The 16,179-nt window shown below is 32.6% G+C and overlaps 1 protein-coding gene across 2 annotated transcripts; it reads right to left on the reverse strand.

Annotated features, from left to right (window-relative positions):
• Positions 1-667: 667 nt before the first annotated feature.
• LOC124915417 lies at positions 668-10,689 on the reverse strand. 2 transcript variants are annotated; one of them, XM_047456130.1, is made up of 7 exons: positions 10,330-10,689; positions 9,111-9,152; positions 5,085-5,213; positions 3,044-3,279; positions 2,707-2,743; positions 1,184-1,241; positions 668-1,100 (listed from the first exon to the last, which is right to left on the reverse strand). In XM_047456130.1, exons 1-7 carry the CDS (start codon positions 10,498-10,500, stop codon positions 1,021-1,023), a joined length of 753 nt encoding a protein of 250 aa, XP_047312086.1. In that variant the 5' UTR covers positions 10,501-10,689; the 3' UTR covers positions 668-1,020. The 2 variants fall into 2 exon arrangements, with proteins under 2 accessions (XP_047312086.1, XP_047312085.1); XM_047456129.1 differs by having other exon boundaries at positions 10,324-10,689.
• Positions 10,690-16,179: the final 5,490 nt, after the last annotated feature.

The following is a 16,179-nucleotide window of genomic DNA, read 5'->3' on the forward strand; positions in this document are numbered from 1 at the left end:
TTGACAAATTCTTTCAACATTATTTATCAATTTTGGTTAAAGAAAATTTTAATTGTTGTTCATAATTTATAAAATATCATTTTATTAGTACGTTTCGGTTTGTTTTACTTCTATACTCATCGCTTAAAACTCAAATGAGTTTATTTTTTGAGTGACTCAACAAATTGTTTAATTGTTGGATTTTTTATTGGAATTTTTTTTAAAATTGTTTATATAATTTGATATATAGATTATCAATTATTCATTTTTGTATTATTTATTAATTAATTTCTTGTGTATTAAAAATTAATTCTTTATATAAAAAAAAAAAATTCAGTTGTTTGTCTAGTACTCTTATAACAAATCATTAAAGTCTAGTTAGAATTTCTAAAATCAAATTGTGTAATCTTCTTGTAACAAATCAAAACCTATTCAGATATAACTTTTTTTTCTCTCTTATTATGTGGAAATTAAAGAAAAACTAGCATTACCTTCCACAAACATGGCCCACTTGCTTAAACCTAAAATGCTTTCCAGATTGAATCGAACTCGTGACTTTTCGAAAAAAAATCATATTATATCAAGACACCAAGGTATAAAATTGTATGATTTTTCCGTAGATAATCACATTTAAAGACATTGAAGATAAAGGACCATTAAAAGTAGTTATCACAAATTTTATAAAGGGTTAACTCAATAAATTAAATAATAATTCCCAATAATATAAATTCAAATCTAGATCTTATTGTTGATGAATATCATTTTCCTTTTCATATAAAATCACACACTATAATAAGTCAATAAAATGTGCTTAATGTAATTGATTTCTCAATCTTATTGATAATTTACAACATGGAATACCAAATGTAGATCACTGTATAAATGATTTGATCACATATAAGTTTTCTCTCTAATTAATGTATAATTTTTCCTAAGACAAATTAATACAAGAAAATGCCAGAACACATTAGTTCAAATCAGGCATTGAATTTATAGGAAATAGCATTTTCAGTTATACAATTTGACAGACTTGTGAAATTACTATATCTTGTGCGTTTTCCTTTCATCCTTTATAGCCTCATAAGAGCACATCACCTCTTTGAACTTCGCTTCTGCAAAATCTGCAGTAGTAAAATCAAAACCAACAGTTTATAGCTTGTGAGAAAAGCCTAAATCAATCTTGATCCAAAGGTCCTCCACTCACCCTTGTTTTCCTGATTCTGATCTGGATGGAACTCCTTAGCCTTGACTCTGAAAGCAATCTGGAGTAAACAAAAATATTCATTTTCTTCGTTAGCTCAGAACAATAGATATAATAAAAAGAGGTGAAAAAAGCACTTAAGATGCTTCAACAACTATTTTTCAAGCCATGAACCATCATAATCAGCATACAGCATCAACATTTTCCTTCCACATATTTGGAAACACTTTTTTTTTTTTTTTTTTATATTTATGTATTTTGATCCAGATTCAGATGCGTTTCGAAACTAAACTTAGTGAGAGACAAATTAAAAGAAAGTATTGGTTGTTTCTCATTTGAATCTGGATCCGGAAACAAAAAGTGTTTCCAGGACATCATTGTCTATCCTAATAGATGAAAAACACAGGAAACTTCTAGAAGCAGCCAATAGATCCCCATGCATTTTTCATTCTCCAATTCATGATGCAGACAAATTGTATGGTAATCATGTTATAATCATACCGACATCTTTCTATAGGTTTTCAGTAAAACTACAAATTGGAAGAACTTGACTTATGAAATCAACTAATTGATAGAAAATTAACAAAAAGAAAAACCATCTGTCCAAAGCTACTTGTCGCTCATTTTGTACAACTGAACTAACATATATTATGCATATAATAAGAGTTGACTTAAAAGACCAAAAGACGGGTTCGATTCCAAATGGAAGTGCTTTGTGTTGAAACGAAGGGCCATGGCTGTGGGTGTCATGCTAGTTTCCTTAATATATATAATATATACCCACTGGGATAGCTCAAGTGATAATAGTCGACGTCTAAGAGACCAAAGATCACGGGTTCGATTCCCACTTATAATATCTTAATCTGAAGTGGGTCATGCTAGCTTCCCAAATTCAAAAACTATATATATATATATATCCAAAAGGAAAAAAAAAGGCTATTCCTATTCCTTCTCATAAACGTTGCATGGGTGCTCTAGCTTATTTCCTATCCGAAATATAGCCATTTTACAACATATGAACCTTCTAAATAAATTAATATACATGTCATCATTACATAGATTCGTTTCAATTTCCAAATCTGAAATTCAGAATCAGCTTTTGCAAGCAGGTTCTGGTTGAGTTTACTTCCATCTTTAACAGAAAACTTCTCTTATTTTCAACACTTGCATTAATCATCTCAAGCAAAGTATCGTTTACAGTTAGTATTAATTTTGAAGGTAACTAGATAAATGCAAATCTTGAGACATGGACAAAAGATATAAGTTAATGTTAGTTTCAAGAGCAACAAGAATTTTTCCAGTATAATATGAATTCTTGCTATCCATTGATTCATGAAAAGAAAATGAAGTACCATCTGTTTAGGTGCATAAAGGTGAACTTTCTGAAGTTTAACTAAATGGTTAAACAAGATATCAATCTGCATGGCTTAAGTCAATTTGCAACCAACAAGGTTAATAGAAAAGCACTCACAACAAGAAAAGGGAGAAGAGGATAAGGAGAATGTTTATGATGAGAGAAATTGTACCTTGATTTCCTCATCAGTGTACGGTTTTGTCCTCGACCTGTAGCATTCAAAGAAAACAATTTAAAGTCAAGACAGTATACATAAAACCATTAAAATAAAGTTAAGGGGAATATCATATCTTCATTTCTTCAATGTGAAATATACTAAACTATGTGTCAAACCTACAACTATAAGAATAATGGCACCTCTTAACCCAAAGCTGGCTACGAATTCAACCCAACTAAGAAAAATGATCAACAGTTAAATTTAGTCATTCCCCATTCAGATTTTGAGAACATTACGCAGCAAATTTACTCATTTTCTCACAAGACAACTATATAGACAAACCAGCCCTTACCTGTCAAGACCTAGAACTGTGTAGTGATGAGATAATAGATAGTTCCCACTTGCTTGAGGGTTTTCCCTAAACCTTGATTTGTTGTTTCCATATGAGGCCTCTGTCTTCCAATACCAATCGTCCCGTTGAAAGTGTTGATGATATTGTCCTGGACCATTTTCTCTCCAGCCTTCATAATTCTTTTTGAATTTATTTCTTTCTCTATTGAAGACACTTTGCATGCGTCTTATGCGCTCCTGGAGAAAGAACAACCAGGGCAAGTGTAATTGATTAAGATGTGGCCTATACAATTTCATAAGAACATGCTCACTATACGTGGTGAATATCAATTCCAGTGAGAGTCCATGATAAATGCTGCAGGACATTATAGTTTTGTCTATGGAAAAGAGTGGTGTACCCAAAGTTAAGCCGGGCAACAAAAATTACGAAGAAAACAAAATGAACAATGCATTTATTGAACTATAAATGTACTTAAAATTTCGATAATCGATTGACATGATTCATTCATGTTCTTTTTACATTTCAAGGGTCCAACTCATACATTTCAGAAGGAAATGAATGCATGGGGCTGTTATTATAAAAATTATTCATGTTCATCATGATCCTAGAAAATTTACATTTGTTATGTTTGCAAACAATGATCTATAACATAATATGATCATAATGGAGAAAAATATTTTACATCAAAAGAAACAAAAACTTGCACTATAATTTGAATCATGATCTAATACTGATTTGTATACCAAATGAAACAACAAAAATCACATTGTAATTTGGATCAAGATCCAAAAGATAATCTAATCATGATCTAAAAAAATCTTATATCAAAAGTAAAGATAAAAAAAAAACTATTATCAGTTTTAACTTTAGAAATTGTTACAAAATACTAGTTTCCAAATAGATTTCCTCCCTTCTATGTTTTCCATTATAACTTTATGATCTCCAATGAAAAATAGAACTGAGTAGTAGTGCTGAATTCTCATGCCAAAAAACTATTTTTGTTTCTTTTACAGTTTCAAAAATGGATTTCAGGCATTTTCAACACATCCTTTGTTCTACTGTCTGTCTTTGGGACAAAATTCCTAGTCTGTGTCCAAGTTATAACTTCATTTCCAATATGAACTATTTTTTCCTACTTAACTTAATGTGCGAAAAATGTCATTAAATGTATCAAAGATTTCTTAGTGGAGAGATCTGTATGATTAAAATGCCTTTTTTTTACTGTTGAACAGTGTTTGAAAAAGTTGTCAATCTTGAAGTAAAAGATTTTAATTTCATTGAAAAGTGATCAAACTTGTTCCATACTGAGATAAAATGAAACAAAATGAAATCAGATGTATATGATATAAAATAGGCAAGAGGGAGTAATTTGCTTTTTCTGTAGCTTGACTTCCAGGAGTAACAGAAAATGTATTCAAATGAAATGAAAGGACTTTGCATGAAATTGTACTTTTGTTGAAGATATGCAAATCCTAGCAAAACAATATCTAAGGCCTTGTTTGATGAAGGTTATTTGTTTAATCCAAAGAAACCCCTTATCTCATTATCAATCACTCCATTCATCAAATCATTTAAATCACCAATGACCAACCACAATACCAAATTACTCTTACTTTAAAAATAACGTTTTAAATATTAAAACTAAGGATATGCTAGTCATTTAAATCAAATAATCCATTTTTTTTTATCAAACATGTTTTTATTTTCCAAAACAATTGGTGTATTTAGTAGGAACAAAACCATCAAACAAGCTCTAAATTTCTGCAAATCTTCATTTCTTATAAATGAGAAAGTAGAAATGTATCTTCCTTTCAAGAGGAGTAGAGGTTGTATTATTACTTTAATCATGAAAACTGGAGAGGTTGCAACCTAGGAACAGAAGCAGATTGAGGTATCCAATTCCAATACAAACACAACTACAAGCACCACATGGTTAAGTATCCTGTATATAATTCTACTACTATCGGATGTTATACAAAGGATAAACCGGCATATAAAACAAAATGTAACAGTGATATAGTAAGGATCAGACAAAACTCACAACTCTTTCCATCTCCTCTTCGTACTCCTCCTGCATCCTGCGTTTGTATCTTTTCCATGCTTCCTCCTGGTAATTAGACCGGAAAGATCGACCAGCTGCACCTTTTGATGATGATTGTGATGTGGTAAACTATTTTCATGAATGAATACACTCATTACACATTCCAATGAAAAGGGAACATTCTCGTTAAGCAAATGGACACATGCAATGATATGCTAATTTTGACAACTTATAAATACATGACATAAGATCTTTAATTCCTCACAACAAAATGTGGAAGAAAGAACTTGCAGTTTTTGGGAAATTATAGCTTCAAATACTAATTTTCATGACCACAAGAAAATAGCAAAGCTATTATGTTTGTCAACAATCCAACCATGTCATAGAAACTTAAGCAACATGATACAAGGGGAAATAATATTAGGGCTATTACACTATGGTGGAAGTGACAGTTATTGATAGAATGGTATAAATATAATATTAGTTGTTAAGAATGGTTATGAAATGATTTAGTTAAAAATTCTTGTTAGAATTTCTCTCCCTCATCCCTATTGTATTCACCCTAGTAGTTAGGGTTCTATCTCCTTCTTTCATCAATTCTTCACTACTCATCTCAATATAATTCTTCTATCCTTTTATGTTCAAGATGTATACCTAATTCTACTACAAGGTATAACACTGGTATCAGAGCTCGATTCTGGCAAATTAATGAAGTGTGTGGTGAGTTATTAGCATATCAGTTGATCGGAAGGGAAAAAAGGAAACCTGGATTGAAATCCATCTGGAAACGAGCTAAATCCTAGTTCATGGTTGTCACTTATCGGATTAGAATCGGAAGAAGAATCAGCCGTGATTGCAATTGATCATCAACCTCGTAGCAAATCCCGGTGATCTCGACAGATAAGTTCGACAATTAGCAGTGATTTACGTATTAGAGAAGACATAATTGAGGTCAGATTTCAGTGATTTTCATTTCTGAAATACATCTGATACTTATTGAAAGGCGAGAGAGAAACAGGATGTTGTGCTATTTCAATTCGAACTATGCTGTAGAATTTGTATTTCGATTATTGAAATTCTAGAATCGATCGGTGAATTTGAAGAGAAAGCAGTCATCGAAGAATAACAAAACAGAAGAAGACGAAGCAGGAAAAGAAGTGGTGCGGTGGAAGAAGATCGTCGTGGCCCTTGCAATAATTAGTACGGTCGAGAAGTTAAGGGGAAAAGATCTGGACCAGTGAACGTTGATGGTGCATGTGTGAGTCGTAGATATACAGAAAAACATAAGAAATCGGAGTTGGAGTCGGATTTGCGTGAGGAAGGATCAAATAGGATATCGTCAACGGTGAGTGATTCTCTGAAACTTACCTGGTTCGTCAAATCTTCATCTTAGAGACAACCGAAACCGGGTGAGACAGTTGGGATTTAATGTCAGAAATTGATTTCCAATGCCAGATAGTATCCTCTCGCTACTAGAGAGGAGGGAGAAAGCATTTGTCTCTTAATTAATTGAAAGAGGAGAAAGAAGCTGTATTTACTCATTGCACAATCAGCACAGATAATCTGATAAATTTTGGAACCTGACACCTGACTATAACTAAATTGGTGAAGCTACTGGATTATATTTTGGGGTTAAGGAGTGATCATCAAGTTTTTCTTTTCAGTGGAAATGGTGGAACTCGAGACGGAATATGAACTAAAAGAGTTGTGTTTGAAGTTCCAGGAAAGTGATCAAAAATTGGATCGAAATGATCAACGACTTGACCGAATGGAAGAAATGTTGACCTCAATGCAGAAAGTGATTACGCAATTAGAGAAAAATGTGAAGGGCGAAACTCTTAAACAATCGTTGGTTGTTTTAGAGAAAAAACAGAACTATGTTGACAGAAGGAAGACCTCAAGTCTGGTTCCTCAAGTCGCCCAACAAACAAGTGTTGATGAAGAAAAAGTGGAGACTCAAGTGGAATGCGAGACGAAATGCGACAATTTTGAGTTTGGAGAAGAGATACGCGGTACTGCAAAATTGTCGATTATTTCCTTGCAAGTCCCAAAATTAGTCTCGGAAAACGAGATGCCACTAAAGGTGATTAACGAACAGGAAATGCAATCGACATACATTGATACATACGATTATGATCAAGTTGATCGAGGCATAGCTCAATTTGCATTGACAATTGGTGCATTTGAGAGTCTCGAAGACCGAATCTTGGCCAACGACCCTCTGTTTCAATCATTTCATGATTTAAGACAAAAAGTTGGATACGTTTTGTGGTTTGAAGAACCACCGGATGATAAAAGTTATATTCGAAGAACTTTTGGTCATAAGTCGTTAATGAGTTGTAAATACTTTCTATGGTTTGAGGAACCACCCGATAGTCTAATGAAGCAATTTCGGCTATTCATATGGTTCGAAGAGCCATCAGATATTTTTAGAGTTTCAACGAAACTTTCGACTATTGTCGTTCGCGGACGAACGAAGTGAAGGAGAGGGTAATGATACAAGGGGAAATAATATTAGGGCTATTACACTATGGTAGAAGTGACAGTTATTGATAGAATAGTATAAATATAATATTAGTTGTTAAGAATGGTTATGAAATGATTTAGTTGAAAATTCTTGTTAGAATTTCTCTCCCTCATCCCTATTGTATTCACCCTAGTAGTTAGGGTTCTATCTCCTTCTTTCATCAATTCTTCACTACTCATCTCAATATAATTCTTCTATCTTTTTATGTTCAAGATTTATACCTAATTCTACTACAAGGTATAACACAACACAGCACTACTTGGAGGCAATGCACATTGTGTGAATTATAACTAAGATATTTTTCAAATTCACTTCTTTTATGTGTTTTGCTATCTATATTGAAAATTTTCAATTGCAAAACGTTTCATTATGGTTGTTGTTCATGTTTGTGTGAAAACAGCTTGTGTTTTCACTTTCTTTACAAAAATTGCTTCTAAAGACTTTGGAACTTTATTTAATAAAATGGCATGAAGCCGTTTCCCAAAAAAACATTGGCAAAGTATAGGCAGCGGACATACAGTTGACATGAGACAATAAACAAATTAGAATCTTAAAAGTAACACTAAATTGTGATGGGTTGCAGTAACCAATTGTGAAAAAATTATTGATTTGTTAGTTACATGACATGAAACAATGGTTGTACTGCACATCTATTAACTAAGATGAGCACCAATGACAATATAATGCCTGGTTGAATTGAATGATACTAGATTAAATCTAAATAGCCTCTGAAATAATATTGTTCTAATCTCTAATATAATTTATTATAAAAGCTACACTAAAATTACATATTGCTTTAGACACTTCAATTTTCTTTTATATCTAATATTTTGTAAACATTTTAATATCACAAGAAACATCTCAAAATCCACACAATCCATAATCTTGTGCTTCTCAAACAAGGACTAAGGAGAGAAAACACAATTGTGAGACGACTTCATGGTATTCATAGGTGTAGTTCTCTTACATAGATATCTATGGAAGCTACTATTTCATGTTACAGCAGTTAATTTTTGGTGATCAAATATTAGGTTATCACTGAGATCTGCTAAGCAAAGTATGCCATATTAAAGAGTATTCACAGAGATATGTCTTCTTTTTGTCAATGTATTGTTGTTCTTTCACATAGTTGATAAATCCAAATTTTGTTTACTTCTTGAAAAAACCAGAAGAAAGTATGTTCAATTCTTGAATTTCTTGTAATACAATCAAAATCTCTGCAGCCGAGCTGTGGAAATTATTGAGGAAAGAGAATGATATTATTATTGAGGGTATAGACCCATATATACACCAGAGAAGATCTCTTATTAGGGATAGTGATATATCACCTGAATCCTAAAGATAATTACTGAAAATAAAAGGTGTATCTAAAGAGATAAAAGCATAACAACAATATTATCTATAAACCTAGTTTGAACTTCCAGAATAACAAACAGTCAATTAAATTGCTTCCATGTTAGAAGTGTATAGAACAAACATATAAGGCAAATGGTCATTACTTGATTATAGAACCAATCAGCACTCCTCCGCAACTGTCCAACCTGCAAGTTTGTCCACCGGTCAAATAAAGAATGCAACAGTTGATACTTATTGCCCAACAGTTATTAACCTCTTAGTCTGGACTTGTGATTAATTTCGTCAAAAAACATAAAAGACTCTTCTCTCAATAGAGTTGCCCACCTCAAGCTATCTAATAGACCTTTTCTATTGTTTGTCATGGAAGCTTTACCAGCTTCTTTAACATTCACCAAAACACTACATCCAAAATGAGAATTTCTTAAATAGGTGTCGCATTTATCAATAATCCAACAGGAGGGTGTAGATAGGTGGGATGAACATCTTCTAAAGGATCGAGCTATCAATAATCTCCTTTAGAGGATAAGTCCTCCCTGACTTTTTGTATCTCTTAATGGTGGACTCTTCTTTTGTGGTATATATGATCAGCTATGTTACAATATGAGAAGGAAAACATTTTTAAGTTCATGGACCTGCTAATGACAAGCATACACAGACCTAACAGAATCTTTATTTACCAACTCCTTTCAACCTTCATTTATTTTCTTTAATTCTTTTTCAAGGTTCAGAAAGTCCTCTTTCAACATTTCTATTTTATGTTTCTCAATCTCCATATGTATCAGTGTATAAACAACAAGAAACAAGTGCATTTTATTCTAAAATGCAAGGAAACTAATACTTTCAAATTTTCTTAAGAGCAAACTTTAGATTAATGAGGAAGTACCCATCTTTTTAACTTCCAGCATCTTGGTCTCACCTCATCAGTTTCACTAAACAATGTATCCCTTCAATTAGTGCCCAGAAAATTTACTCAATAGTTAATATACAAACATAACAGAGAGTCTTGATTTGCAGAAAGAAAAAGTTTGTCTCTTAGATACTGCATAAAGGAATCACTAATTCAGAAGGCTGGAATGAATGTTAAATAATCCACCGCAGATTCTAATTTAACATCAACCTACAATTTCAGCAAAGGTTCTTTCCAAACAAAGCAAAATCTAAAACTTCACATTTGAAGGAAGCATTGAACAATCTAAGTTGGAACTTTTGAGTTCTGTGTGGATAAAAGATGCATTAGAAATGGCGAAAAAATAACAGTACATTGACTTCGTTTAAATTGAAATTGAAATTTGTATCATACAGCATTTCATAATATTGGGAAAACGCGTAACTGAGAAGGAAAAGAGAGTTTCATACTCTTACAGCGAACGTAGTGAATGTGGCGCCAATTAGACCAAATAAGAATATCCCCCAAAGCTTAACGTCGTCCCTTCCGTTGAAAGGTATATTTGGAGGTGGCAAGCGGTTATCGGCGCTAGGGTTATCTGCGTTGTCATGACTTTCCGCTTTCTTGCCTTCGGAGGTAGAATTCATTGAACCGATGTTGCTGATGATAATCGCCCTACAAATGCAAAGATCATGCTTTCTTGAATTCGAAAAACTTAGCTACCTGCTTTAGCAAATGATGTATCTGCTTTAGATAAAGGTTCAGAGTTCAATTAAGCTGAACCGATCAAACGACCATGAACCAGCCACTTCAGGTTGTGAACATTTTTCTTAGCGTACTTATTTGGAAGACGGCCCCAAACAAAGAATATAAATTTAATAAAATAAAATTAAAACAACCCGAACTTTTGTTTAAGGATCAATTTAATCCACACAGTTTTAAAATTGCCCTTTAGAAAACAAAACAATACAGAAAAAACTCTAACTATTCTTTTTATGTTTAATTTAAATCCTGTAAATGCAATTCAGAGCTTTTATTCATGAATAAAATTTGAAATTATAAAATTATAAGAGTATTAGAAAGTATATGTAAACAAAAGCAAAAAAAAAAACTAATTTTGAGTTTGTTTATTTTATATATGGTATGATGTGCCCCAATATTTCTAACCGATTGGGAGGTCTAATCGTCTAAATTGGCCCAACCCAAGGATATTCTAGTTGGAAGACATGTGCTAGATGAGTGTCATTAATTAAGAGTTAAAAGGAATGACCTATATTATTGCATCATTAATTGAAAGTAAAAAGACATTTCCTAGATTAGTGCGTCAATAATTGACAGTTAGAAGAAATACCCTAAATTAGTATTTCACTAATTGACAATTAGAAGGAATGCCCTAAATTAGTGCGTCATTAATGTGATAGCTATAACGAGTCTTATAATAACTCAAAGGTATTATTTTGTAAATCACCGAGTATTCAAATTATAATATTATTTTTTAAGAGTTTATTCTCTCTCTCTAAAATTCTTGTGTCAATTCTAATAAGCATACGTTGAGTATTAGTGGTGAGCCTCTTTTGCTCATAGCGGATGTTAAATATGATTCATTTAATCTCATTAGTATTTCAGCTAAGATGAGACCTTGGGGGATCTTTGTTTCCTTTACGCAGATGGTAGGCTACCTCTATGATTTTAGAAAATGGTTAGTCATCCGTTAGAGTTAAGAATAAATGAGACAGTAAGACCGTGACTGTCATCATTGATGAGCCCAAGGTTAGAGGAACTTCTCCATTTCTGACTTCCATTTTATCCATTTTTGAAAGTCAATGGTAACCTTTTTATGATAGTTTCGGATGTTGTTTTGGTGTATCCGTGTTTCTTTTGTAGTATCTTTTTTAATGACATCAATTCTAAGAAAGGTTTATGGAGTAGAATGTTTTTGTTGTCAATCATTAAGATAACCCTCAATTCTTCTATGGTTGAACACATCTACCTGTCTCCCATGAAGAAAGTTTGGGCGATAGGGCTTCATCTCATTTGCATTTGCATCATGAAAATCTTGTTTATCTTGAAGTTTATAAACTTTATTATGGGATTTTGTCCGTAGATCATATGGTTCCACCCTTTTCCGTGGAAGTTGTCGATCCAAGGGATCAGAGCGATATTGCTTAACATATACAACATCTAAGATTGAAAGTTCAAAACAATTTACAAAAATGTTTTGTTTTTGTTTAGAAGAGGAAACATACTCAAGATTTTCATTATACTAGATGCATACACATAATATAGATATAGTAGTCACATAAGGGCTTGAGTGACGAGATTTTAGTTGTTTGGGCACGTCAAACAACCAGTTTGGATAGAGTATCTAGTATTTTGTGCTAAGATAAATCATAAAATAGTACATTCACCGATAGTGGAGGGAAGTTAACACTTCCATAAACTAGGGAGTAATAACTCAATCGGAAAATTTTCTCCCATCTCCACAATACATACGTCCTATTGGACAACTCATTGCCAAAGAGAGGGATCGATCTTAGGCATTCTAGTTTTCCCTCTCACAACATCATTCGGTTTGTAACAAGTTGTCGTTCCTCATCGAAAATATTTACACATGATTTGTAGATGTATCGAGTCCTATCGTTTACTATTGAAAGTAATTTAAGGTTATGTACCATGTGTAGGTCTGTACATTTATTATGATAAAAGCCTATGCATCTGTTAGGTGCTATACCATGATATTAAGTTGAAAACATAATAAAAACATTTTTCAAAAGTCAAATTTATGTTTTCAAGTTAAACAATTTAATTCTCAGTAGAGTTGTCAAACAGCTGTAACTTCCGAAAAATCCTTGTCCTAGAAAAAGCTCAATGTTTGAGAATTTTCAACCACGGTTTGAGTATCATGAATCTTTTTTAATAAAAAAATATTTTTAAAATATTTATAGAAATATGTCAATAATTAATTTTGATCAAATTTCAAATAATCTTTTAGATTTAAAATAATCAAATTAAAAATTTAATTAAAAAATCTGTATTTAAATTAATTTAAAATAATTAATTTAAAAGATTTATTCATTTGATAAGAGCTGTCAATTGATTTTTAAAATCAATAAAATTATATGTCTACAAACGTATTTTTGACTAGAGTCTCTTTTAGGTTCAGTGTTTGGTAATACTTGGGAAAGGGATCGCGTTATTTTTTCTGTACCCATTTTAAAACGGTCTCACATCATAAAGTCTTGGCCTTTAAAAAATTAGTTTTATTACGTTTTATTTTACTAATTATTCTTTAGATCCAAGACATGCACATGTTTTTTCTTATATTTAAAATTGTAAAAACAATATTTAAATGTTGGTACATGAGACTGTTGTCGACGATTAATGAGGAGAGTACCTGAAAAATATAAATTTTTAGGATATTAGGATCTAAAAATAAATCCCTAACAGGCCCTTATCAAAATATTTCTTATGAAATATTCTTAAAATATTTTGAAATCATTTTCTATTTTTCAGATTTTTAGAAAATGGTTTGGGTTTCCAAAATTATAAAAATTGTTTTGGAATTATAAAATTTAAAACAAACAAGCTCTAAGACCGACCATCTCAATCTTAGGTGCAATTTCCCTTGGTCTTGAGCTAAAACCATCGATCCTGGATCGAGATCCTTCGATCGAGGTGCGAGATTACTCGGTCGGGGTGCGGGAGTCCTCAGTTAGGGTGCGAGAGTTCTCGGTCTAGGTGCGGGAGTCCTCGATCAGGGTGTAGAAGTCCTCGTCATATGTTAGCCTTGGGCTAAATTTCTTTGGTCATGGGTGCAAAGAACGTTCGGTCTTGGGTTAGCATCGGGATAACTTTCCTCGGTCCTGGGTGCAAAGAACTCTTAGTCTTGAGTTAGCCTTGGGATAAATTTCTTCAGTCCTAGGTTAGCATTGGGCTAACCTTCCTCGGTCATCAAGAACATCAAACTAAAGGTTTAATATTTTTGACTAGTGCATTGATTCGTTAATTAAAGGGCATAGGAAGCTCTGTATAGTCCACATGATCATTTATAACATCATTCTGATACGTCATTCGATCGGGATGATATCTCCCTCAAATCAGACAATATTGATATTAAAAAAATGGGTTTTTGATTTTTAAGTTTTTATAAAGCGTAAGGAGCTTTCCAATAGTTTCCTTATGCTTCATATGGTTAAATGAAACCAAAACATGAACATTCGTTGTTTGTTTTAATCAAATCAAGAACTGAAATTTTTATTTTTATAAAAAATTAATTTTGATTAAACATGATCGGGATGGCTTGAAATTAGTTTAAATATGTTCCCAACATCCCTAGAAACATGTTGGGAAATTCTCTAGGTTAATGTTCTTGAGCAATATGAAGGAATTGTGTCCTTTAATTTAATGTGCAATGACTAAACTTGGATAGGACAAATTAACAGATATAATTTAATCCGATTATTTTAGGAGTCGTAGTGCTTTGCTAGAAGTCAACTACGATTAATGGGGTTAAACCTATAACTATTATAATCGGGTCCTATGAGGTCACACACTTAGAGTTGACAGACTAGATAAACGAGAAAGATGGTTAATTATTAATACATATTAGATATTATTAATAATAAGAAATATTATTTATTTGTGAAATAAAATAATATATAATTAATGGTTAATTATTGAGCTATGACTAATTAATAAGAGAATACAAAAGGTAATAAGGCCATACATTTTTGTTTTTTTTGTTGCCTTTTGATTCTCTCTCCTTAATTAGGTAATGAATTTTATTTAAGAAAAAAAAGATTCACTGGTTTTGCAAGAGATACAACATACATGATAATAGAGACAATTGTTCCTCTTTCAAAATGGCTTTTGCCATATTATGGTGGTAACTTGTAAGAAGAAAAGAAAGAAATCATCTTTTAAATCTAGCAATTGGATTGCTTCCCCTTTGTCTTTTTCGTCCTAACAGTCGAAATTAAAGAGATCTAGTCGGGCTCGTGTGGACCAAGTAGAGGAGCAACACGTGGGGCTCTCGATTATTCATTACTACCAGATCTGATCCAGTTCACGCATCAAAGGTATATTACTATAATCTATATATCATGATTCTATCAATTATGCATGGATCATATGATTAGATGTTTAGATTAGATCTATAAATTATTCCGCTGCGCACATCTAATTCACAACAGTGGTATCAGAGCGCCAGGTTGCATATATTCATAGGATCAATAAATTAACTGTTAATTTTGATGTGAATCTATATTGGTGATATAATTTTACATAGATTAAGATGTAAAACTATCTTAAAACTTAAGTTCCTAAAGAAAATTGGGGCAATGCCTTTCCGTGTCATGACCCATGAAGTTTATGGTTTTGGTTGGATAGGTTTCGCAAAAGCAAGGGTGTCTTTCCTCAACCTTAGGCTCTTAAGGATGAATCTATACTGGGATTCATAAACCTTGATACGGTTGTACCCAACAAGAGACCAAAAGACAAAGTTTTGGATCTTGAGGCATGGGGATGAATCCTACATTGGGTGTGGATTATCAACCAAGAATTATAAGAAGTTATAATTAGTAATTGTTACTTACCTTGAACATACAAGACCCAATGCAGTGCAAAAGTACGTTGGGGATTGTCTATAATGGGATCTTGGAATCATTTTATTCATAAGGGACTATAAAAACATGAATAAAATGTGCATTCACTTATTTTAAATTGTTTAATTATAAGTATTTTGCAATTTTCAAACATAAACTGATTTGTATATCATTTATATTTTGAAGAATATGTCGAATGTTAATTTGAAATTCTCTCTGTGCTCAATTGTTGAGAAAAACAAACTAAATGAAACGAACTTCCTTGATTGGGAAAGGAATCTGAGAATTATTCTCAGGTCTGAGGGACGTGAGGACGTCCTAACTACCCCTATCCCTACTGTGACCGAAACCTCATCAAATGAGGAGAAGGCAACATCAACTCGGGTGAAAACTGAAGCATTACCTGTTACTTGCCTCATGCTAGCTGCAATGGAGCCTGAATTGCAAAAGAGGTTTTTGCATTATGATGCTTATACTATCATAACTGAACTGAAAACGTTGTTTCAGGATCAGGCAAGGATAGAGCGATATGAGACTCACAAGGCTATACTTGATAGCAAGCTTGTGAAGGGAAAACCAGTGAGTCCTCATGTGATTAGCCTGACTGGGCTTTTCAAGAGGATGGAAAATCTGGGGACCCCATATGACCAAGAGTTGGCCACTGATATTGTTCTTAGATCCTTACATGATGGTTTTGCACCATTTAGAATGCAATACCATATG

This window comes from Impatiens glandulifera, chromosome 9 (assembly GCF_907164915.1).
Source record: "Impatiens glandulifera chromosome 9, dImpGla2.1, whole genome shotgun sequence".
Lineage (NCBI taxonomy): Eukaryota > Viridiplantae > Streptophyta > Magnoliopsida > Ericales > Balsaminaceae > Impatiens > Impatiens glandulifera.